At 48.3% G+C, this 23,623-nt stretch overlaps 1 protein-coding gene across 1 annotated transcript; it reads left to right on the forward strand.

Moving 5' to 3' along the window:
• The first annotated feature begins 16,666 nt into the window (after positions 1–16,666).
• On the forward strand, positions 16,667–22,596 carry LOC123132158 (spliceosome-associated protein 130 A). The gene is made up of 3 exons (XM_044551923.1): positions 16,667–19,829; positions 20,321–20,812; positions 22,053–22,596. The coding sequence occupies exons 1-3, from the start codon at positions 16,776–16,778 to the stop codon at positions 22,188–22,190; spliced, it is 3,684 nt and encodes a 1,227-aa protein (XP_044407858.1). The 5' UTR covers positions 16,667–16,775; the 3' UTR covers positions 22,191–22,596.
• Positions 22,597–23,623: the final 1,027 nt, after the last annotated feature.

A 23,623-nucleotide genomic window follows, 5' to 3' on the forward strand; every position in this document is an offset into this window, starting at 1 on the left:
GCCTGCCAAAATCGCCATCTGAACCTGTTTTTTTCGACTATATACTGCAAGGCAACAGCCTCACAGCCCTTTATTAAAAACAATAGGTAAGTAGTACAAAATTACAAAGAGAAACAAAAACAGAAGAGAGACTACTTACAAAGAGAGATTAGGGTAAGGAAGCTATCCAAGAGATTAGTCTATCTCTATATTTACACTTGATTCTATGAGCTAAAAGGGAAATATCTTGAATAAAATTCCTCCTCCAAGATCTGAAAGTGGGCAACTCATTTCTGAAGATCCTTCCATTCCTTTGAGTCCAAATATTCCAAGTAGCCGTAAAGACTACCTCAGTGAAAAAAGGATGACCAAAATCCCTCCTGGCCGCGTGAGCCATTTCAAAAGTAGTCTGGTTAGGGTGAACACTCCATGAGATGCCCAAATAATTCTAGACACTCCGCGCGAGCCATCTGAATCTGTTCAGTATCCTCTGTCTCGAATGCAACGGAATAAATGTATGTTTGTGAACCAATTAATGGCTGAAGCAATGATGGAAATGGTGGATGAATCAGAGGTGCAGAGTCGTGCGACACAACAACTGATCAATGTTTTTAGAAACAGTGTGGCAAAGCAGCAAGAACTTGCCCACATGCTTATGGGCGTCATCTGTGCTGAGGTTGCAGATTGTGACGTTGTAGATGGTTAGGTTCTGCTCATTTATTTGCACTGGCATCAATCTTTGATTGCCCAATGGATGTAATTTCCTGTAATATATTCTGGATGTGCAACATTATTCCCTGTATGCTGTACCTTTGCTCGTCGTAATGGGCTCAAATTATCTAATTTGGCCTAAAGACATGAACGAACTTTAGTGGGCCCATTAAGTTAATGGGCCGTTACTAGGCCGAAAGTTAATGGTCGGCCCTCTTACCTCCCGGGTCGTTAACAGGACGACACCGAAGCGGGCAACAGGTGGCCCCAATTTATTTCACGGGCCGTTAACAGGCCGTTACTAATTTTGGGCTACATATGGCCCAACTATACTGTAGGCCTTTAGCAGGCCGAAAGAGACAGCGGGCTTGTATTGGACCATGAAGAGCATGGGCCGCTAAGAGGCCGAAAGTCAGGTCGTATTGTAAACGGCCCAACTGTGTTGTGGGCCTTTAGCAGGCCGAAAGAGAAACCGGGCTGGTATTGGACCATGAAGGGCATGGGCCATTAAGAGGCCAAAATTAAGGTCCGACTACAAATGGCCCAACTCATTTATGGTCCGTTAACAGGCCGAAAGGCACACAGGGCCGGGAATTGGCCCAACACTTAAATGGGTCGCTAAAAGGCCAAAACTCAGGTCCAACTACAATTGGCCCAACTGATTTATGGGCTGTCAACAGGCTGAAAGTGACACTGGGCCAGAAATTGGCCCAACACTTAAATGGGCCGCTAAAAGGCCGAAACTCAGGTCCGACTACAAATGGCCCATCAGATTTATGGGCCGTCAACAGGCTGAAAGACACACCAGGCCGGAAATTAGCCCAACATTTAAATGGTTCGCTAAAAGGCCGAAAGATGTACATCCTGAAAATTGGCTCATCCATTAAATGGGCCGTTAACAGGCCGAAATCTCATCGGGCCGATATTGAGCCCAAATATATAGCGGGCTGTTAACGGGCTCGAACTGACGATGGGCTGCAATGGTGTCAAATCTTTAACGGGCCGAATTGCCCATCTCGTATGGGCCGTGGGCTTAAATGGACCTGACACAAGTAGGCCTTATATGGGCCGGCCTGCTAATTTTTACTGGGCCGGCCTTTTTCACCGGAATGGGCCACTGTTGGGCCGTGCCACGTGTCGACCTATCATAGGCGCCTCCTGTCCAATGAGTGGATGACATCTGTCCCAACGATGAGCCAACACGTGTTTCCTCTAGCCAATTATGATTTTACACATGGAAAATCCCCATTGGTCGGGGCTATTAACGGGTTATCGGATCCAAAACCCGACCCGATAGCTTAACGACATTCCGTTATGGTGGATGCCACGTGTCGGTCACCCTTGATGAAAGCACTTCTGTGACGCGCGATTTATCATCATGGAAGTGGACACTTCCGTGATGATAATTTTGGCAATGTCATGGAACACTTCTACGACAGCACAGGTATGACTATCTTGATTCTGTCATAAATTTGTCATGGATGTACATGCATGACAGAAAACGCGACCTACTGTGACAAACACGTATCATCAGGGAAGTGTATTTTTTGTAGTGAAAGATATGACTCTATATGAATGACTCCGGCGGTGTGCCGGGATGTGCAATGATCTAGCATAGCAATGACATCAAAAACGGACAAGCCATGAAAACATCATGCTAGCTATCTTACGATCATGCAAAGCAATATGACAATAAATGCTCAAGTCATGTATATGATGATGATGGAAGTTGCATGGCAATATATCTCGGAGTGGCTATGGAAATGCCATGATAGGTAGGTATGGTGGCTATTTTGAGGAAGATATAAGGAGGTTTATGTGTGACAGAGCGTATCATATCACGGGGTTTGGATGCACCGGTGAAGTTTGCACCAACTCTCGAGGTGAGAAAGGGCAATGCACGGTACCAAAGAGGTTAGCAATGATGGAAGGGTGAGAGTGCGTATAATCCATGGACTCAACATTAGTCATAAAGAACTCACATACTTATTGCAAAAATCTATTAGTCATCGAAAAAAAGTACTACGCGCATGCTCCTAGAGGGATAGATTGGTAGGAAAAGACCATCGCTCATCCCCGACCGCCACTCATAAGGAAGACAATCAATAAACACCTTATGCTCTGACTTCGTTACATAACGGTTCACCATACGTGCATGCTACGGGACTTGCAAACCTCAACACAAGTATTTCTCAATTTCACAATTACTCAACTAGCACGACTCTAATGTCACCATCTTTATATTGCAAAACTATTGCAAGGAATCAAACATATCATATTCAGCGATCTACAAGTTTATGTAGGATTTTATGACTAACCATGTGAATGACCAGTTCCTATCATCTCTCTAAATGGATATAAGTGAAGCAAGAGAGTTTAATTCCTTCTACAAAATATATGCCCACGCTCTAACAAATATAAGTGAAGCAAAAGAGCATTCTACAAATGGCGGTTGTCTATCTAAAGAGAAACAAGCAATCCAAACTTCAAATGATATAAGTGAAGCACATGAAGCATTCTATAAAGCCATACTCAAAAGATATAAGTGAAGTGCAAAGAGCATTCTACAAATCAACCAAGGATCATCTCATACCAGCATGGTGCAAAAAATAAAAAGGAAAACTAAATGCAAAATAAGCTCCAAGATTGCACATATCGCATGAACGAAACGAATCCGAAAACATACCGATACTTGTTGAAGAAAGAGGGGATGCCTTCACAGCATTCCCAAGCTTAGACGCTTGAGTCTCCTTGAATATTTACTTGGGGTGCCTCGGGCATCCCCAAGCTTGATCTCTTGCCTCTCTTCCTTCTTCTCACATCGAAACCTTCTCAATCATCGAACACTTCATCCACACAAAACTTCAACAGAAAACTCGGTAAGATCCGTTAGTATTATAAAGCAAATCACTACTCTAAGTACTGTTGCAAACCAATTCATATTTTGTTTTTGCATTGTTCTACTATAATATAACTTTTTCATGGCTTAATCCACTGATATAAATTGATAGTTTCATCAAAACAAGCAAACTATGCATCAAAAACAGAATCTGTCTAAAACAGAACAGTCTGTAGCAATCTGAACATTAACCATACTTATGATACTTGAAAAATTCTTACAAAATTAGGAAAAATAAACAAGTTGTATATCAAGACAGTGCAAAAATAATCAGAACCATTTGACGTTCCAGTAAAAAATGTAAAATCGCGCACTACAGCTAAAGTTTCTGTCCTGCACCGCACAAACCAACAAGCATTGTAAACGTCCTAAAGACAAACCTTGGCACATTATTTTTATAATACAATGGAATTGTACAAGGGGATAATTATTTTTATTGAAAAGTTTCTGTAATCAAGATTCACAAAGTTGCCATGAGCATGAACAAAGTTCAAGGCTAGCTCCCACTTCAACAATGCTTGTCTCTATCACTTTCACTTTCCTTTTTGAAAAAGTTTTGGGTTCCCCTCTTTATTTTTGCTGTTTTTAAACTATATGAAAGCACTCAACAGAAATAAATGACTCTCTAAAACTTCCGGGTTGTCTCCCAGGCAGCGCTTTCTTTAAAGCCATTAAGCTAGGCATCTAGTGCTCAAGTAGCGAATCCACCCGGATCCCAAGGTATATCAAAGCCAATTTTAATTAGCAATGATTTGTAATTTAGTAATGAGTACAAAGTAACATATATCAAGCAATGACAAAGTCTAACTCTCTTCCTATGCACCGGCATGTCATAAAAGAATAATTCATGCACACATAATAAAGGCCAATGCATAGTATAAACAGTTTCTTGCAATTATCGTGTGGGAAACATAGAGAGGTGGAGATATAGTTCCTCTCTCATAATAATTGCAAGTAGGAGCAGCAAGCACATGCATATTATATCTATCAAAATCATCATGTCCAACGGTAAGAGGCAACCCATCATTGTAATCCTTAATAAGGGCAAACTTCTCCGATATAGTATATTCGGGAGAATTCAAAAAGATAATAGGACTATCATGCGTGGGTGCAATAGCAACAATTTCATGTTTAACATAAGGAACTATAGCAAGTTCATCTCCATAAGCATAATTCATATTGGCATCTTGGCCACAAGCATAGCAAGCATCATCAAAAAGGGATATTTCAAGCGAATCAACGGGATCATAACAATCATCATAGCAATCATCCTTCGGTAAGCACGAAGGGGAATTAAACAATGTATGAGTTGAAGAGTTACTCTCATTAGAAGGTGGGCACGGGTGATCAATCCGCTCTTCCTCCTTTTGTTCTTTGCTCTCCTCATCATTTTTTTCATCCAATGGGCTCACAGTTTCATCAATTTATTCTTCCATAGACTCCTGCAAAATATTAGTCTCTTCTTGGACAGCGGAGTATTCCTCAATATATGGTTTAACATAGGCATTAGAAGCATAATTATCATAGCAATATTTAAGTATGGCGAAATTTTTAGATTTGTAAAGAGTAGCATCATACTTTTCAATCAAAGAAGCAATTTCATAAGCACCCTTAAAAGCAACAAATTCTTCAATTTGTTGAACATCATAGTAATTATAAACACCCTTAGCATACGAAGATACGATTCCATTATCACTAAACTCACATTGATAGGGAAGGTGTTTCTTAGGGTTTTCAGAACAACAAGTAAAATAATATATTTCACATAAATTACAAGCATAGCATTGCAAATGATGAATTTGATCCAACAAACGTTTCCCTTTTTCAGATATACGGTGTCGCACATAACAAGCATGCTCATCTAAAGATTTGCCCTCAACTAAGCTAGTTGGGGTTTCAGCACGAGCACAAAGGATCGAAGATGATCCAAGTAATAAGCTTCAACAGTGTGATAGATTTTGAGTGGTTCTTCAACCATTGGTTCAGTAGGTACAACTAATTTTTTTTGGTATTTTGTGTTTCCTACCCATAACTCAAGATAGAAAACAACTAAGAACAGCAAATAAAAATTACTTAGTGATAAAGCAAACAAGCACACACGAGAATATTCACCCCACGCTATTGCTCCCCGGCAATGGCGCCAGAAAAAGGTCTTGATAACCCACAAGTATAGGGGATCCATTGTAGCCTCTTTCGATAAGTAAGAGTGTCGAATCCAACAAGGAGCTAAAGGTAGAACAAATATTCCCTCAAGTTCTATCGACCACCGATACAACTCTATGCACACTTGACGTTCGCTTTACCGGAAACAAGTATGAAACTAGAAGTACTTTGTAGGTGTTTTTGGATAAGCTTGCAAGAAAGTAAAGAGCGAGTAAATAAAAGCTAGGGGTTGTTTAGATGAAGACACAACTAAATTAGTTTTAGTAGAGAGCTTGTTGTCACGAGAAAGTTATTTGTCCCTAGGCAATCGATAACTAGACCGGTAATCATTATTGCAATTTTATTTGAGGGAGAGGCATAAGCTAACATACTTTCTCTACTTGGATCATATGCACTTATGATTGGAACTCTAGCAAGCATCCACAACTACTAAAGATTCATTAAGGTAAAAGCCAACCATAGCATTAAAGTATCAAGTCCCCTTTATCCCATACGCAAACAACCTACTTACTCGGGTTTGTGCTTCTGTTCACTCACGCCACCCACTATAAGCAAGTCATAAACATATTGCAAACCCTACAGCGGAAATCCCTCATGCTTGCGCGACACGGAGAGCACCATAGGACAGCACCAATAATAAAACATGCAACTCAAACCAATCACGATCATCAAATAGCCATTAGGACAAAACGGATCTACTCAAACATCATAGGATAGCCATACATCATTGGGAAATAGTATATAGCGTTGAGCACCATGTTTAAGTAGAGATTACAGCGAGTAAGAGAGAGGTTACACCGCTGCATATAGGGGGGAAGAGTTGGTGATGATGGCGGTGAAGTTGTTGGTGAAGATGACGGCGATGATGATGGCCCCGGCAGCGCTCCGGCGCCACCAGAAGCAAGAGGGAGAGAGCCCCCCTTCTTCTTCTTCTTCTTCTTCTTCTTCTTCTTCCTTGACCTCCTCCCTAGATGGGAGAAGGGTTTCCCCTCTGGTCCTTGGCTCCCATGGCATGGGAGGGGCGAGAGCCCCTCCGAGATTGGATCTGTCTCTTTGTCTCTCTCTATTTCTGTGTTCTGTTTTGGCTTTGTTTCACCGTTTCGTGTATATATGGAGATCCGTAACTCCGATTGGCTTGAAACCTTCGCCGTGATTTTTTTTTCAAAAATTAGCTTTCTTGCGGCAAAAGAAGAGCGTCAACCACCTTACGGGTGGCTCATGAGGGTAGGGGGCGCGCCCCCTGCCTCGTGGCCACCTCGGGCACCATCTCACGTGGATTTTTCTTCTGGAATTTTCCAAATATTCCAAAAATAAGATCCGTCCATTTTTATCCCGTTTGGACTCCGTTTGATATGGATATTCTACGAAACCAAAAACATGCAACAGATAGGAACTGGCACTGGGCACTGGATCAATATGTTAGTCCCAAAAATAGTATAAAAAGTTGCCAAAAAGTATATGGAAGTTGTAGAATATTGGCATGGAACAATCAAAAATTATAGATACGGCGGAGACGTATCACCCTGCTGATGGATCGACGGATGGTTGAGTTAACTGGAGCAAGTTAACCAGAGCAAAAAGGTACCTGGTTCCACAGGTAGCTTGAATGCGGCACGCTTTGACAGGTAATCGGCAACGTCGTTCTCCGCTCGGGGGATGTGCTCCGCTTGGATACCGTCAAAGCGTTCCTCTAGTTTCCTCACCTCATCTACGTATGCTTCCATCAGTGGGCTCTGATAATCTTTGTTGACTTGCCTGACAATGAGCTGCGAGTCGCCCCTGACGATGAGCTTCTTGACCCCGAGGTCTGCCGCGATCCTAAGACCGGCAAGCAATCCCTCGTACTCAGCGGTGTTGTTGGTGGACATCTCCCTGGGGAAGTGCATCTGGATCACGTACTTGAGGTGCTCTTCGGTGGGTGCGACGAGCAGCACACCGGCACCGGCGCCTTGCAGCGAGAAGGCTCCATCAAAGTACATGACCCAGTTGCAGTCTGCCTCTTTGCCGGGGAGAGTCGTCTCCTGGATTTCTTCGTCGGGTGTCGAGGTCCATTCCGCGATGAACTCCGCCAGGACTCTGCTCTGAATTGTCGAGGTACTCTCGAACTTTAAGTCGAAGCTTGACAGCTCCAAGGCCCATTCCACAATCCTTCCGGTTGTGTCTGGGTTGTGCAGTATCCGTTGCAACGGGAGGCGGGTGACGACAGTGATCTCGTGGGCCTGGAAGTAGTGACGCAGCTTCCTCGAGGCCATAAGGAGGCCAAGAGCAATTTCTGCACACAGGCATACCTTGACCTAGCCCCTTGCAAGAGGGAGCTGACAAAGTAAACCGGGTGCTGCATCATCTTCTTCTTGGGCACCACTTCACTCGACCGCGCTGGCATCGCCTTGGCGGCGCCAGACTCTGCTGGGGGCCGCGCCTCGTCGGCACGGGGCCCTGCTGGGGGAATCTTTGGCTCGCCCTCCGCTGGTCCTGTCACCATTGCTGCCTCCTTGTCGACCTCCCTCTGCGCCACTAGTGCGGCGCTGACACTTGATTCGTCGCCGCTAGATACAGCAGCAACGACTCTTGTGGTTTAGGCACAACTAGTGTTTCTTTGACTATCTACTGCAAGGCACAGCCTCACAGTCCTTTATTCAAAACAAAGCATGAACCTAGTACAAGTTAACTATATACAAAAGAGGAAACAAAAGAGTGCCAAAGAAGGCAGACTTACCTAAACCTACCTATACAAAGAAGAACTCAAGGCAACCCATCCAACCAGGCTAGAAGGAGAGGTCTAACATGAGCCTTCACTCTATGAGAAAGCAAAGTTAGGTCATGTACAAATTTACAACGCCAAGCACTAAACGTAGGTCGTTCCCCTCTGAAAGTCCTTCCATTTCGGAGTATCCAAATATTCCAAGCTGCTGTGAACACCACCTCAAAGAAAAAGCATTTACCAAATCTTTGTCTGGCCGATGAGATGCATTGATGGACGTTAGAACCACCATACCAGTCAATCTGCAAATAAGTCCAGATCCTTATACTGAAGTTGCAGGAAAAAACAGGTGTTGACGATCCTCATAAATCTGCTGGTGGCACAACACACAAAGATTATCGGCATCCCCGGCCCGCCAGTGTCTCCTCACCAGCAAGTCCTTGGTATTGAGCCTGTCAAAGAATAGGAGCCAGGCAAAAACCTTGATTTTCAGCGTGCATCGACTACTCCATAACCATTTGCAAGGCTGAATGGTCACCATATGAGAGTGCATGATGGTATAGTAACTCTTTGATGTGTAAGCTCCCGAGGGTCCTACCCAAGACCAAACATTATTAGCCAACGGGTCCCTATCCAAATTGTTCACCCAGACTGTGAGCAAATCAAGTTCAATAGCAGCCTGCTGGGAGATAGGCAACTGAAAGAATGAAGCCCTATCCTGGCTGTCAATGAAATCTGCCACAGAAATCTTGTCATCCAAAGCGTATGAGAACAACCGTGGCAATCTTTGTCTCAAAGGCATCGTTGACCCTCCCAAAGTCCAGGCATCAGACTAGAACAAAACTGAGTCCCCTTTGTTAACTGAGGCAGAGGCAAGAGCTCTGTAATTACCAGCTAACTTAAAAATATCCTTCCACCAAAAGGAACCACAAAGGACCGTGGCATGAGGGACAACTCCATCATAATATGAATTCCATAACAAGGATACCCAGGGTATATCCGCTTTGTTGTAGAATTTATGTAAGTGTTTAATAAGGAGCCCTTGGTTCTGAAGCTGCAAGTTGATGACCCCCAATCCTCCTTTCTCCTTGGGTCTGCAAACCATATCCCACGCAGCAAGGGATTGCCTCGGAGTATCGGAGTTACCTCTCCAAAGACATTGGCGCATAATCTGCTCTAATTGCTTGATGATGCCAGGTGGAATGGATAGGGAGCAGAGGAAATATATAGGCATTGACGAAAGAACCGATCTCAGCAACTGGAGTCTGCAACCTTGGTTTAACAAAGCTGAGCTTGCAGGCACAACTAGTGTTGGCGTGGAGGAAAGGTATTCCTTCAGGTCCTGCAGTGCGGCCTCGGCTTCTGGGGTCCACTCCATTGGGCCCGCCTTTTTCAAGATCTTGAAAAAGGGAAGGGCGCGCTCGGCGGACTTGGAGATGAACCGGCTCATGGCGGCAACGCAACCGGTGAGCCGGCGCACATCCTTGATCCGCTTGGGCGCCTCGATTTGCTCAATAGCCTTGATCTTGTCTGGGTTTTCCTCGATCCCGCGCTGTGACACGAAGAACCCGAGAAGCTTGCCGGACGGGACGCCGAAGACGCACTTCTCAGGGTTCAACTTGAGGTTGATCTTGCGTAGGTTGGCAAATGTCTCTTCTAGATCTTGCACAAGAGTCGGCCCGTCCTTGGTTTTGACCACTATGTCATCCATGTAGGCTTCCATATTTCTATGGAGCTGAGGTTCAAAACCAATTTGGACCACTCTTGCAAATGTTGAGACAGCACTCTTCAGCCCGAAAGGCATCCGTAAAAAGCAATACGTACCACATGGGGTGATGAATGCTGTCTTCTCTTCATCTTCTCTTGTCATGAATATTTGGTGGTAACCTGAGTTGGCATCGAGGAATGATATCAGATCACACCCAGCCGTGGAGTCAACAATCTGGTCAATGCGCGGCAATGGGAAGGGGTCCTTAGGACAAGCCTTATTGATATCTGTGTAATCAATACACAGCCTCCACTTCCCATTCGCCTTGCGCACCACTACCGGATTGGCCAACCACGTCGGATGGAGCACCCCTCTCACCAAACCTGCCACTTCTAACTTCCTGATCTCCTCGGTGATGAACTTCTGCCTCTCCAGAGCCTGCTTTCTGACCTTCTGCTTGACGAGCCGTGCGTGGGGGTAGACAGCTAGGTGGTGCTCAATCACTTCCCTGGGAACACCGGGGATGTCAGATGCTTGCCATGCAAACACATCGACATTTGCCCGCAGGAAGGTGATGAGCTCGCCTTCCTATTTGCTGTTGAGGGCGGAGCCTATGATGAAGGCCCCTCTCGTGCTGTCCTCCGCGACGGGCACCTTCTTGGTCTGTGGCGGCTCAGCTCTGGATCTCTTGCCCTTGTCGGCAGAGCTCTCTGGCACGTCCTCAATGGTAGCACAACACCCCGAAGAGGTGTGCTTGCCGGAGTGTGTGCGAGAGGTCTTGTCGGGCTCCTTCTTTCCTCCTAGGCCTTCGGCGGCAGGAGCAGGTGCCTTGACGGCAGCTGCTGCAACTGCATCCCGGTAGAGTTGTTTGGCGCAGATTAGCGCGTCCTTCTTGTCGGAGGGGACGGAGATGATGGTCAACGGCCCGGGCATCTTTAGCATGTTGTAGGCGTAGTGTGATGCCGCCATGAACTTGGCTAGTGCTGGGCGGCCAAGGATCCCGTTGTAGGGCAAGGGGATCTTGGCCACGTCGAAGACGATCCTCTCCGTCCGGTAGTTCAACTCTCCTCCCAATGTCACGAGCAGTGTGACTTTTCCCTTTGGCTGACTTCTCCCTAGATTGACCCCCTGAAACATGCCCGTTTCCTCGAGGTCTTCGTCAGGGATTTGCAACCTTTTGACCACGACAGGCGAGATCAGGTTCAGGCCGGCCCCGCCATCAACCAACATCTTGTTCACCCTGAGGTTGCGTATTGTTGGTGAAACCAACAACTACAAACACTCGACCGCGGTAGTGCGATCAGGGTGGTCCTCGGCGTCAAAGATGAGGGGTGTGCTAGACCACTTTAGAGGCTTCTGAGCGCCGAACGACGGCTCCGTCGTCGTAACCTCTCGCGCCCACTGCTTGAGCTGGCGGTGAGAGGCATGCAACGAGGCACCGCCATCGACGCACATGGCCTCCGTAGCCTTTTGGAACCCTTGCTCACCAGACTCGTCGTCCTCGTCGTGATCGTCGTCTTCTTGTTTCTTGTGCGGCCCCGGGCGGGCCTCTCCAGCTGGTTGTCCTTGCCAGGGCGGCCTCCTTGGCCGCCACGCTTCTTGCCGGATCCCTCAGCACCATCCTGGTCCGTCTCCTTGTCCCGCCTTTTATACTCAGCCTTTTTCTTCTCAGCAAGCAGCCCGACTTGTCGGCAGTTCTGGAGAGCGTGGCCCTTGGTGCGATGGATCTTGCAGTATTGCTTGCTGAAGCTTCCTGGCTTGTCGGCAGTCGCCAAGGCCCGGCAGGCAGCGCACCCGGCAATCTCTTTGCCGGGGGTGTCTGCCTTGACCTTCTTGCCGGCACTGGTATCGTCAGATCCCTCAACGGCAAGCACGGCCTTGCCTTTGTGTTTCTTGTTGCGACGCCGACCCTTCTTTGTCGGGGCGGCGACATCCTCATCGGTAGAGTCGGTTTCCGCGCCGGCGTCTTCGCCGGGGTACTTCCTTCTCTCTTCAGCCCGGGCGCACCTATCGGCCAGAACGTAGAGCTCAGCCACATCCTTAACCTTGGTCATCGCCAGCTCCTCGCGCATCTTGCGATTGCGCACGTTCTGATGGAACACGCTAATCACAGCGGCGGGATGAACGTCAAGGATGTTGTACTGCATCTGGCTGAATCTCTGGATGTACTTGCGCAGGGTCTCTCCTTCCTTCTGGGGAATAATATGCAGATCACTGGCCTGGCCATGAGCTTGATGGCCTCCTATAAAGGCGCCAATGAACTCGTGGCACAAATCTGACCAGGAGGAGATGGAGTCCACCGGCAAGTGCATCAACCAAGACATTACATTGGGCTTGAGTGCCAGCGGGAAGTAGTTGGCGAGCACCTTATCATCGCGAGCCCCAGCGGCCTGCATCGCGATGGTGTAGATGCTGAGGAACTCGGATGGATGGGTCTTGCCGGTGTACTTCTCGCCGACGTCGGGCTTGAACGTGCGGTGGGACGGCCACTGGAACTGCATCAGCTCACGGGGAAAAGTCGGGCAGCCCACCTCGTAAGGTAGGCCGTCGGGCCCCCCCGATGTCGAGTGGTCCGTAGCGGGTCCCGCCCGCTTGTCCGACTGGCGGCGCATTTCGCGTCGCCGCTCGACGATGGTTCGAGCTTCTTTGTGAGCTCGCTCCCGAAGGACCTGGCGCTGGTCGCGGAGGGTCCGCGGATCGGACGATGCTATGGAGACGTTGTCACCAGCGTCCCCGCAGCGGCTGGCGAGGAGGAGGAGAGTGCATCGTGGCCGCAACTCCCCCGGTCCTCCCAGCGCCAGCATGTGGTGGTTCGGTGGAGCGCCGACCCGAGGGCCCCGCCGGTCGCAGATCTTATTTGTTCGCGACGGCGACGAGGCTCCGGATGGTGGCCCTCCACTCATCGAGCTTCTCTATGGCAGGAGGGAAGTCGAGGAGCAGCTGTGCGCGCGCCAAGGCTTCCGCTGCCGTGGGTGGCGGCGACAGCTGAGTGGATCGCGGCGCGCTTCGACTTCTAACTATGTTAGAAGGAGCTCTGTCACGACCCAGCAGCTGCGCGCCATTTTCACCGATGCTTCGGTGCGCGTGCTGAACTCCTTCGTCTTACTGTCGACGCACATGGCTCTCCCCACGGTGGTGCCCAGGGTCACCAACGAGGTGACGCTGCTCGACGCGCACCCCATGGGAAGAACGTGCGGTGGTCGCCGGTATATGCGTCCTGGAGGTCGCTGCGCCGCCCGGAGTCGGCGCAACGACACCCCCGGAGGGCCCCGCACCGCCGGCAAGGGCCCCAGCTCCGTCTTTGGGTCCGGCGGCGTGGGGCCGGTCGTCTGGTGGACGAACGACGCCGCTCGCCAGGCTCCGACTGCTTGGGTGGTGCTGGTGTTCGCGGGCCACGACCCGAGTCCTGTCCGCGACCGGACCGCTGCTCGTTCGCACCGGCACGGGCCGCTTGGCCCCCAACGAGCCGATCGCCATGGCCGTCTTCTTCTTAGGGGCCATGGCGATGAAGAACCGCTAGGCTAACTACCAGACCAGATTCTCACAAACGCGCCCCCTATCTGGCGCGCCAAAGATGTCGGTGGGAAATGACACCTATGGGATCACAAGAATACCTACTGCGGTTGCGGGGCGCGGGGTTGAGAGAAGAGCGGGTCTGACAGAGAAGCACGCACTTCGTTTATCCAGGTTCGGGCCGCGAGGATGCGTAAAACCCTACTCCTGCTTTGGTGGATGTATTCTGTGTTCTTGAGCTAGCTACGGGGTGTAACAAGCTCCAAAAAGCCGAATCCTTCTCCCGTGCACCATGGGCCTCCTTTTATAGGCGAAAGGGGCTGCCACAGTGGCACACAGGAGGTGTAAAGGTCTATAGTGGCACGAGGTTATCCCTCGTATTACAGGACAAGGTGCATTTAATGCATCGCTTAGGCGTCCTCTTGCTTTATCGGGGACGGAGGCGAGGCCCGTCCCGTCCGTTGCCGCTCCTCCAAGCTTCGACACGCGCCCTGGCCAGCGATGCATGCGGTGCCATGTAAGTAGGCAGGCAGCTGAGGCGGCGCGGTGGTGAAGCCTTCACGAAGGGCTGCATGTTGCCACGCATGTGCCTGCCTAGCTGGTTGGGTCGGCAGCTGCATGCGAACGGCGGTGGAGACTTGTCTGGTGTGGGCCTGACGGTGGCCCTGCTAGTGCGCTTGGCGAGGGCCTTGCCGGGTGGCCCGGCAAGGGTCTTGCCGTGGCGCGCAGGCGTCCCCGGCAAGGATCTTGCCGGGGGTCTTGTGGGTTTCTTCGATGAGGATGGCTGCCTTCCTATCCTCATTTGATCTTGATTGTCCTTTGTCTTCACAAAAATCTGCATGCCACCACAGAGGTGCCTTCCCGAGCCCTGGCCCCACGCTAATGATGGCGCTGGGGGTCGTGGGCTCAAGGGTGGCTCACTTCGTTGGTGTGGGGCGAGCTGCCCCGGCAAGGGTCTTGCCGGGGGGAACCTGCTTCGTTCCTCTGCTCTTTGTGGCCTTGGCCTTGGCGTTGCTTTGCTTCGTCTTGTGTCTTTGGTCTTACCTTAGCTCATCTCCCTCGCTCTGCTTGGTGTGGTCGCGGGCGTGGCTCCGACTGCCCGTGCACAGGTAAAGGGGTACAAAAACGTGCCCCTAGTTTTGTACACCGACAACATGAATATGATTTGTGAGTAGTCTCGAGGACATGGAGAAGTCTTGTTAGAAGTAACCATGTGAAATTGGTTTTCGTTCAATGTTATGATGATGTGTTATGTTGTTCTTCCTCTAGTGGTGTCGTGTGAACGTCGACTAAATGACACATTACCATGTTTGGGCCTATGGGAAGGCACTGTGAGATTAGTAAGTAGATGCTGGGTTGCGACAGTGACACAAGTTTATCCTAGTTTATGCGATATTCCATAAGAAGCTGATTTGGATGCATATGTTTGATGCTATGGTTAGATTTATCTTAATTCTTCTTCCGTAGTTGCGGATGTTTGTGAGAGGGGTTAATCATAAGTAGGTTGTTTGTTCAAATAAGAACATCACCCTAGCACCGGTCCACCCATATAACAACTTACCAAAACAGTGAACACGAGTCAATGGATCATGATGAAGTTAACTAGACAAGATTCTTATGTGTCCTCGAGAACACTTTGCTCACTATAAGAAACTTTTGGCTTGTCCTTTGCAATAAAAGGTTTGGGGCCACCTTGCTGCACTTTGTTACTATTGTCACTTATCACTTGCTACGAATTATCTTGCTATCAAACTATCTGTCACAACTACTTTACAATACTTGCAAATAATACACTGCTGAAAACTGCTTATTGACTCCATCCGCTCCTTGTTGGGTTTAACACTCTTACTTATCGAAAAGACTACAATTGATCCCCTATATTTGTGGGCACTGTTCAAAAAAAATGCACCTAATCTAGCGCATACGCGCGCCTATGCGCAAGGCGCTGGCTCAACACCTCGCTTTGCCCATATGCGCCAGGAAAAGCGCTAGGCACTGCTATAGTGCTGCTATTGTTGTGCTAGGAAAAGTCTTTATCACTATTTGTAGCTGCTGCTGTTGATACTCTAGATGTAGCCTGTACTACTGCTTCAGTGCCGCTGTTGATACTCTAGATGTAGCCTGTACTACTGCTTTAGTGCTGCTGTTGATGCTTAGATGTAGCTTGTACTATCGTTATAGTACTACTTTGATACTGTAGCAGTACTGTTTAGCTATTGTAGTGAGAAATTTTGATGTGCTAGTAGATGTTGGTACTACTTCTACAATAGTGCTACATGTTACTGCTCCTTGCTTGCTACTATTTTAGATAGCAAACTGCTCTTTGTTGCCCGCATCTGTACAATCGTGTATGAAACGCCTAATTACGCCTAATCGCGTCTAAGCTAAAACAGCGCAAGTATGTGGCAAAACACATAATTAATGCGTAGCGCTTTTTCTGAACTTTGCTTGTGGGTCATCAGACACTTGTCTAGGCGAGTTTCTTTTTACCGGTCACTGACAAGGCCGTGCAGTTCGCCCGGGCGTTTGAGGGGGGTTTCGGGTGCCCGGCTGTAGATGCTCTTAGGCAATTTATGTGTTTTGGGGGGATGTTTGGATTTCCGCCAAAGTCTACCCTTTCAATTTTTTGGCTATGGCCAAAACTTTGATCCTTTTTGAATGATTGCCAACTTTTGCAATTCCAACGCTCTTCTGGCAACTCTTCTTCATTTTCCTAGTCAATGACTCAAATGTTTGTTTTTTGAGGGGCAGTCAATGACTCAATGCTAACGAACTCATGGGCAAGCAAAATCCGGTACTAGCTTGAGCATAATCGAAGCACAACCTAGGAATCCTTGTTAATAAAAGACAATTCGGGGCGCGGATTGCAAAGGGGGAGGGAGGGAGGGAGGAGCCTAAACCGGCGGTTGAGATCTTGCGCGTCAGACCCAATCCAACGCTCCAGATATCCCTCGAATCCGGTGGCATCCAAATGCTATACAGAACTCTTTCTCCCACCCCGGCCCGCTCACCGCCACTCCTAAAACCCTAGATCTCTCGCCCCTTCTCTCGCCCCTTCTCTCGCCGCCGCCGCCGCCGGAGGAGGAGGAGGAGGAGGCGCCATGTACCTCTACAGCCTGACGCTGCAGCGGGCGACGGGCGCCGTGTGCGCCGTCATCGGCAGCTTCAGCGGCCGCGACTCGAAGAAGTCGAACGCCGCGGGCTCCTCCACGCAGGAGATCGCCGTCGCCCGCGGCGGCACGCTCGACCTCCTCCGCCCGGACCCGGAGACGGGCCGCCTCCGCACGCTCCTCTCCGTCGACGTCTTCGGCGCCATCCGCTCGCTCGCCCAGTTCCGCCTCACGGGGGCCACCAAGGACTACCTCGTCGTCGGCTCCGACTCCGGCCGCCTCGTCATCCTCGAGTACTCCCCCGACCGCAACCGCTTCGACAAGGTCCACCAGGAGACCTTCGGCAAGTCCGGCTGCCGCCGCATCGTGCCCGGCCAGCTCCTCTCCGTCGACCCCAAGGGCCGGGCGCTCTGCATCGCCGCCCTCGAGAAGCAGAAGCTCGTCTACGTCCTCAACCGCGACGCCTCCGCCCGCCTCACCATCTCCTCCCCGCTTGAGGCGCACAAGTCCCACACGCTCACCTTCGCCCTCACGGCCCTCGACTGCGGATTTGACAACCCTGTCTTTGGTGCCATCGAGCTTGAGTACGGTGACTCTGACCGTGACCCCACAGGGCAGGCTGCTAGCCACGCGCAGAAGCTCCTCACCTTCTACGAGCTCGACCTGGGGCTCAATCATGTTTCCCGCAAGGTCTCCGAGCCGATTGACAATGGTGCTAATATGCTAGTGACAGTGCCTGGTGGTGCTGATGGGCCTAGCGGGCTTCTTGTTTGCTGTGACAACTTCATCCTGTACCGGAACCAGGGCCACCCGGAGGTGCGTGCTGTCATTCCACGCCGTGTTGACCTCCCGGCTGAGCGTGGCGTCCTCATAGTTGCTGCTGCGACGCACAGGCAGAAGAGCCTGTTCTTCTTCTTACTACAGACTGAGTATGGTGATATCTTTAAGGTTGACCTGGACCACCATGGTGATACTGTTAGTGAGCTCAGGATCAAATATTTTGACACCATACCTGTGGCATCTGCTATCTGTGTGCTGCGGTCAGGTTTCCTCTTTGCTGCTTCTGAGTTTGGCAACCACGCACTTTACCAATTCCGTGATATTGGCCGGGATGTGGATGTTGAGTCCTCCTCTGCGACACTGATGGAGACAGAGGAGGGGTTCCAGCCAGTGTTCTTTCAGCCGAGGGCACTCAAGAACCTTGTCCGGATTGATGAGATAGAGAGCCTCATGCCAATCATGGATATGCGTATTGCAAATTTATTCGATGAGGAAACACCCCAGGTGTACACAGCTTGCGGCCGTGGCTCACGCTCCACGCTGCGGATCCTTAGACCTGGCCTTGCCATCAGCGAGATGGCCCGATCAATGCTGCCTGCTGAGCCCATTGCTGTTTGGACTGTCAAGAAGAATATCAACGACATGTTTGACGCCTACATTGTTGTGTCCTTTGCTAATGTCACACTTGTGCTCTCAATTGGAGAGACCATTGAAGAAGTCAGCGACAGCCAGTTCCTGGACACCACTCACTCACTGGCAGTTTCGCTCCTTGGTGAGGACTCTCTCATGCAGGTCCACCCGAACGGTATCAGGCATATCAGGGAGGATGGCCGTGTCAATGAGTGGAGGACGCCTGGGAAGAAAACTATCACCAAGGTTGGATCAAACCGGCTCCAGGTGGTAATTGCCCTCAGTGGTGGAGAGCTCATCTATTTTGAGATGGATATGACAGGTCAGCTCATGGAGGTGGAGAAGCAGGACATGTCTGGTGATGTCGCGTGCCTGGCCATTGCTCCGGTTCCTGAAGGGAGGCAAAGGTCCCGTTTTCTCGCAGTTGGCTCCTATGATAACACCATCAGGATACTCTCCCTTGACCCCGATGACTGCTTGCAGCCTCTTAGTGTACAAAGTGTGTCCTCGGCTCCGGAATCTCTCTTGTTCTTAGAAGTACAGGCATCAGTTGGTGGCGAGGATGGTGCAGATTATCCAGCCAACCTTTTCCTTAATGCTGGTTTGCAGAATGGTGTCCTTTTCCGAACCAATGTTGACATGGTCACTGGCCAGCTATCAGACACACGGTCTCGATTCCTTGGTCTGAGACCTCCAAAGCTGTTTCCCTGCATAGTTAGCCACCGACAAGCAATGCTTTGCCTGTCCAGCCGCCCCTGGCTTGGCTATATACATCAAGGTCACTTCCTCTTGACACCACTCTCATGCGACACACTTGAGTCTGCTGCGTCGTTCTCTTCTGACCAGTGCTCAGAAGGTGTTGTTGCTGTTGCTGGAGACGCTCTGCGTATTTTCACCATCGAACGTCTGGGAGAGACATTCAATGAGACATCTATCCCTCTGCGTTACACCCCGAGGAAATTTGTGATTCTACCAAAAAAGAAATACCTTGCAGTCATTGAGAGTGACAAGGGTGCATTTAGCGCAGAACAGCGAGAAGCTGCTAAGAAGGAGTGCCTTGAGGCTGCTGGTGCGGCGGAAAATGGAAATGGTAATGGGGATCAAATGGAGAATGGTGATGGTCAAGAAGATGGTGAGGAGAGTAACGCACTTCCTGATGAACAATATGGTTACCCAAAGGCAGAATCAGAAAAGTGGGCTTCCTGCATTAGAATTCTTGATCCGAGGAGCAGGGACACAACTTGTCTTCTGGAATTGCAGGACAATGAGGCAGCTGTCAGTATTTGCACCGTGAATTTCCATGATAAGGAGCATGGTACTCTTCTAGCTGTTGGTACTACCAAGGGATTGCAGTTCTGGCCAAAGAGGAGCCTCGCTTCTGGTTTCATCCACATATACAAGTTTGTCAATGAAGGGAAGTCGCTTGAACTTCTTCACAAAACACAAGTGGAGGAAGTGCCTCTTTCTTTGTGCCAGTTTCAGGGACGGTTGCTTGCAGGTGTTGGTTCAGTGCTCAGGTTATATGATCTTGGGAAGAGAAAGTTGCTCAGAAAATGTGAAAACAAGCTTTTCCCAAGGACAATAGTGTCTATTCATACTTACCGTGATAGGATCTATGTTGGTGATATGCAAGAGGTATGCTCTCATCACCTATGTATATGTGTAGCCAAGAAGAGAAGCCGCTGATTTCACTTGTGCACAATATAAAACGGTTATTATCTTAACTATTGACCTAATTATAATGTTAATAGTGAGGGAAAAGCTCATGATATACCATTTACAGATTGGATTGATTCATGTCTGGGTTGAGAGAGGATAGGGATGGATTATTTGGAATGCTTTTGAACTTGATAGATATGCATCGTCTATCTCTTATAGGCCTTTTTTTGTCTGTTTCATTGAACAATGTTTTTTGAGCTATATTATAGCTAGTTTTTTTTTGATTCAAAACAAGGATTTCAGTTATCCTACTCTTGGTTAAAATATCCCTTAGCTGTTAATTATCTGTGACAGTTCTGATTCAGTTCATGAAATAGACATTTTATATAATTTACCAGACTTCTCATGCATTAGTTTCTGGGATGTACTCTAATTATTTTTTGTTGTGTCATCTCTATTCCATGCAGTCGTTTCATTATTGCAAGTATAGACGGGACGAAAACCAGCTGTATATCTTCGCTGATGACAGTGTTCCTAGATGGCTTACAGCAGCAAATCACATAGATTTCGACACTATGGCAGGAGCCGACAAGTTTGGGAACATATATTTTGCTCGTCTTCCCCAGGATCTCTCAGATGAAATTGAGGAAGACCCAACTGGAGGCAAGATTAAATGGGAGCAAGGGAAGTTAAATGGTGCTCCAAACAAAGTGGAGGAGATTGTGCAGTTTCATGTTGGTGATGTTGTGACATGTTTGCAGAAGGCTTCTTTGATACCTGGCGGAGGTGAATGCCTTATTTATGGGACTGTAATGGGTAGTGTGGGAGCACTGCTTGCATTCACCTCAAGGGAAGATGTTGACTTCTTCTCTCACTTGGAGATGCATCTCCGCCAGGAGCATCCACCATTATGTGGAAGAGATCACATGGCCTACAGATCTGCTTATTTCCCAGTGAAGGTATAATACTTATGTTTTTGCTGTCCTCTTTATCATGCTATCACATCTATCCTGTTCATAGTAATTTATGTTTTGTTAGTGGTGTTGGTCGTTCAAGAAAAAGCATGCAAAAGTTATGAGAACATAAATTATAGGCATCACATCTATTCTGTTCATAGTCATTTGGTTTAATAAGTGGGGTGTTGAACTCCATCTTGTTTGTAAGTTTGCATAAATTATGTGAGAAAAAAAATTATTGTTAGGAATTGTGACTGTAGCATTCTGAGTATAATTATGTTCAGCACATGAATTATATGCGGTAGAATCCCAACTATATGCAAGTGATAAACTGTGTGCTTGTAGAACCACAGTATAAATCATTGATCGTACTATGGATTGTTGTTTAGCAAGAACTACAAGACGAAAACCCAACACAGCCATTTCATTCAGAGCAGCTCAAGTTTGGGGTCACTAATGTACTCAACATTTATCAACATGTACCCAACACAGCTATTTTCATATAGGGGTGTGTGACATCCGGGTGCTCCAATGCATTTCCCAAGTTTGGGGTCACTAATGTACTCAACATTTATCAACATGGCAGACTAAGGCATAGCCTAGTGGTGGGGAGGGGTTGATGCCTTCCCACCCACCCAGGTTCAAGGCATGGTACTTGCAATTTGGGTTTGTTGCGCCAATTATACTGTAGGGGTTTCCCTTACAGTCTTTCTATAAAAAAAACATTTATCAACATGTACTAGCTATTTTCATATAGGGGCGTGTGGCACCCGGGTGCTCCAATGTATTTCCCATGTTGCCACTTCTTAGGATAGAACATCTACTTGTCATCCGCTGGCATTAACTGTATTTCTGTTTGGTCCATAAATTGTGTGTATGATGTCATTTGAACTGAATTATAAATGCTCTTTTTTTTGACATGTACCCAACACAGGTATTTTCATATAGGGGTGTGTGGCACCCAGGTGCTCCAATGCATTTCCCATGTTGCCACTTCATAGGATAGAATATCTACTTGTGATCTGCTGGCATTAGCTGTATTTCCGTTGGTCCATAAATTGTGTGTATGATGTCATTTGAACTGAATTATAAATGCACCTTAGCTATATGTTCATTCTATGAGATATTTATATGGTCAAAGAATTTAGGTTGTCAAACTAATGCACTTTATGCTTTCATTTTGAACCGAAGTGTAAATTGAGTTTTTGTGTTTGATCTTGAGTATTTTTGTTGTTTGTTACAGGATGTAATTGATGGCGATCTCTGTGAGCAGTATCCAGCCCTCCCAGCTGATATGCAGAGGAAGATTGCCGATGAGCTCGACCGAACTCCAGGTGAAATCCTGAAGAAGCTGGAAGACATCAGAAACAAAATCATCTAGGGTCATCGCTTAGCATGAATGAGTCTGACTGTTGGAATGCGACTGTTAAGTCTGCATCGCTGTAAAATATTTATCACCTCATCCAGTACAGCCGTTGTGTGGCGGTCTTTTTTGACACAACACAGCATTCCATAATTCATGAATCAACGGAGTGGACAGGACCGGCAACCTGTAATCGTCGGATCTGTAGAAGCGTTGATGTTGTCGACACTGGCCCAGTTTGCCTTGTAGATTCAAGTGAGAACAGAGAATTAAATGGCTGTACCAGAGTAGTCTTTTTGTACCTGTTAAAACAACTGTTATTTGGCCTGATGTAACTGAACTTGTTTGATGCAGTGGCTTCTTTCCTGATGCATCGTAGTAGAACTTTCCAGTTACTGAGGGTAGAGTTGTTGGTGTTTCGTTTTGGACATCTGTCTTTGCTTATGGAGTTTTCTGCTGAATGTGCGGCTCATCTTGAGTTCACTGACAACTTGGCTCTGCTTAGCAATTTACTGACTTGATTGAAATGCCTGGTGTATGATTTTTATTACTTTAGTTGTGAGATTAAAACAACAAAAAATCTACAGAATTTTAAACTGTGACACATCACACATGCCAATGCCTGGTAGGGCGTATCTTGTGGGCGCTGCAGCAGCAAAAGGGGTAGTGCTAGGGGTTGACTACAATGCGTTTGCAGGGGTGGAGGGAGAATGCAACGGGAAGCACGATTTCCATGATTTATATTCCCTACGATTACCCTCTGCTTTCGTGACGACTCAAGTTAGTACAAAGTTGAGTCGTCTATTTTGAAATGAAAGGAGTATATGCCTTTTTACAGATTTTAATATAGACTACACTAAATATGTATATATTACATCTGTATGTAGATTGAAATCGCCCGACTTATATTTAGAAAAGCAGGGAGTATAATTCTTTACCAACTAAATAAGCGCATGTATAGGAGCATTTGTGTTTGTGCCGTGGTTAAAAAAAAACGATGATAAAGCTGTCGTGCACGTAGGAAACCCTACCATCAAAGCCCATTAGCCATGGCGAAGACTTCTCCCCTCCACAGGGTTATCGACGCCGGGCAGTGGGACGCCGAGCGCCTCCTTGGCCGCCTCATACTCGTCGTCCACGCCGCCTTCCTTGACGCGGGCTTCGTTCTCGCCACCGCCGCGGCCAAGGACCCGGAGCAGGGCCGGATCTCGAAGCAGCAGGGAGCGACAGCTTCGACGCTCTCCCTCCGGTACGCCGTGCCGCAGCTCCGGCAGGACGCGGGCGCCGCTGCGCTAAGGATGTTCGCGCACCGGCGGCATGTCGTCTTCTACGTGCGCGGAGACCGGCGGCTGGGCACGTACTGGGTGTGCGTGGACGCGCTCGCCGCCGCACGGTACCTGTCGTACGGCCTTGACGACACAGCGCGCGCGCTGAGGAGGGACGCCCAGGCG

The sequence above is a fragment of the Triticum aestivum genome, chromosome 6A (assembly GCF_018294505.1).
Source record: "Triticum aestivum cultivar Chinese Spring chromosome 6A, IWGSC CS RefSeq v2.1, whole genome shotgun sequence".
Classification (NCBI taxonomy): domain Eukaryota; kingdom Viridiplantae; phylum Streptophyta; class Magnoliopsida; order Poales; family Poaceae; genus Triticum; species Triticum aestivum.

What these genes read in the sequence shown, in the direction of transcription:
- LOC123132158 (XM_044551923.1), top strand. Translation starts at nt 16,776, where the DNA reads ATGTACCTCTACAGCCTGACGCTGCAGCGGGCGACGGGCGCCGTGTGC. An exon ending in ATGTTGGTGATATGCAAGAG is followed by an intron (nt 19,830 to 20,320) that starts GTATGCTCTCAT and finishes TATTCCATGCAG; the next exon opens with TCGTTTCATTATTGCAAGTA. An exon ending in CTGCTTATTTCCCAGTGAAG is followed by an intron (nt 20,813 to 22,052) that starts GTATAATACTTA and finishes TGTTTGTTACAG; the next exon opens with GATGTAATTGATGGCGATCT.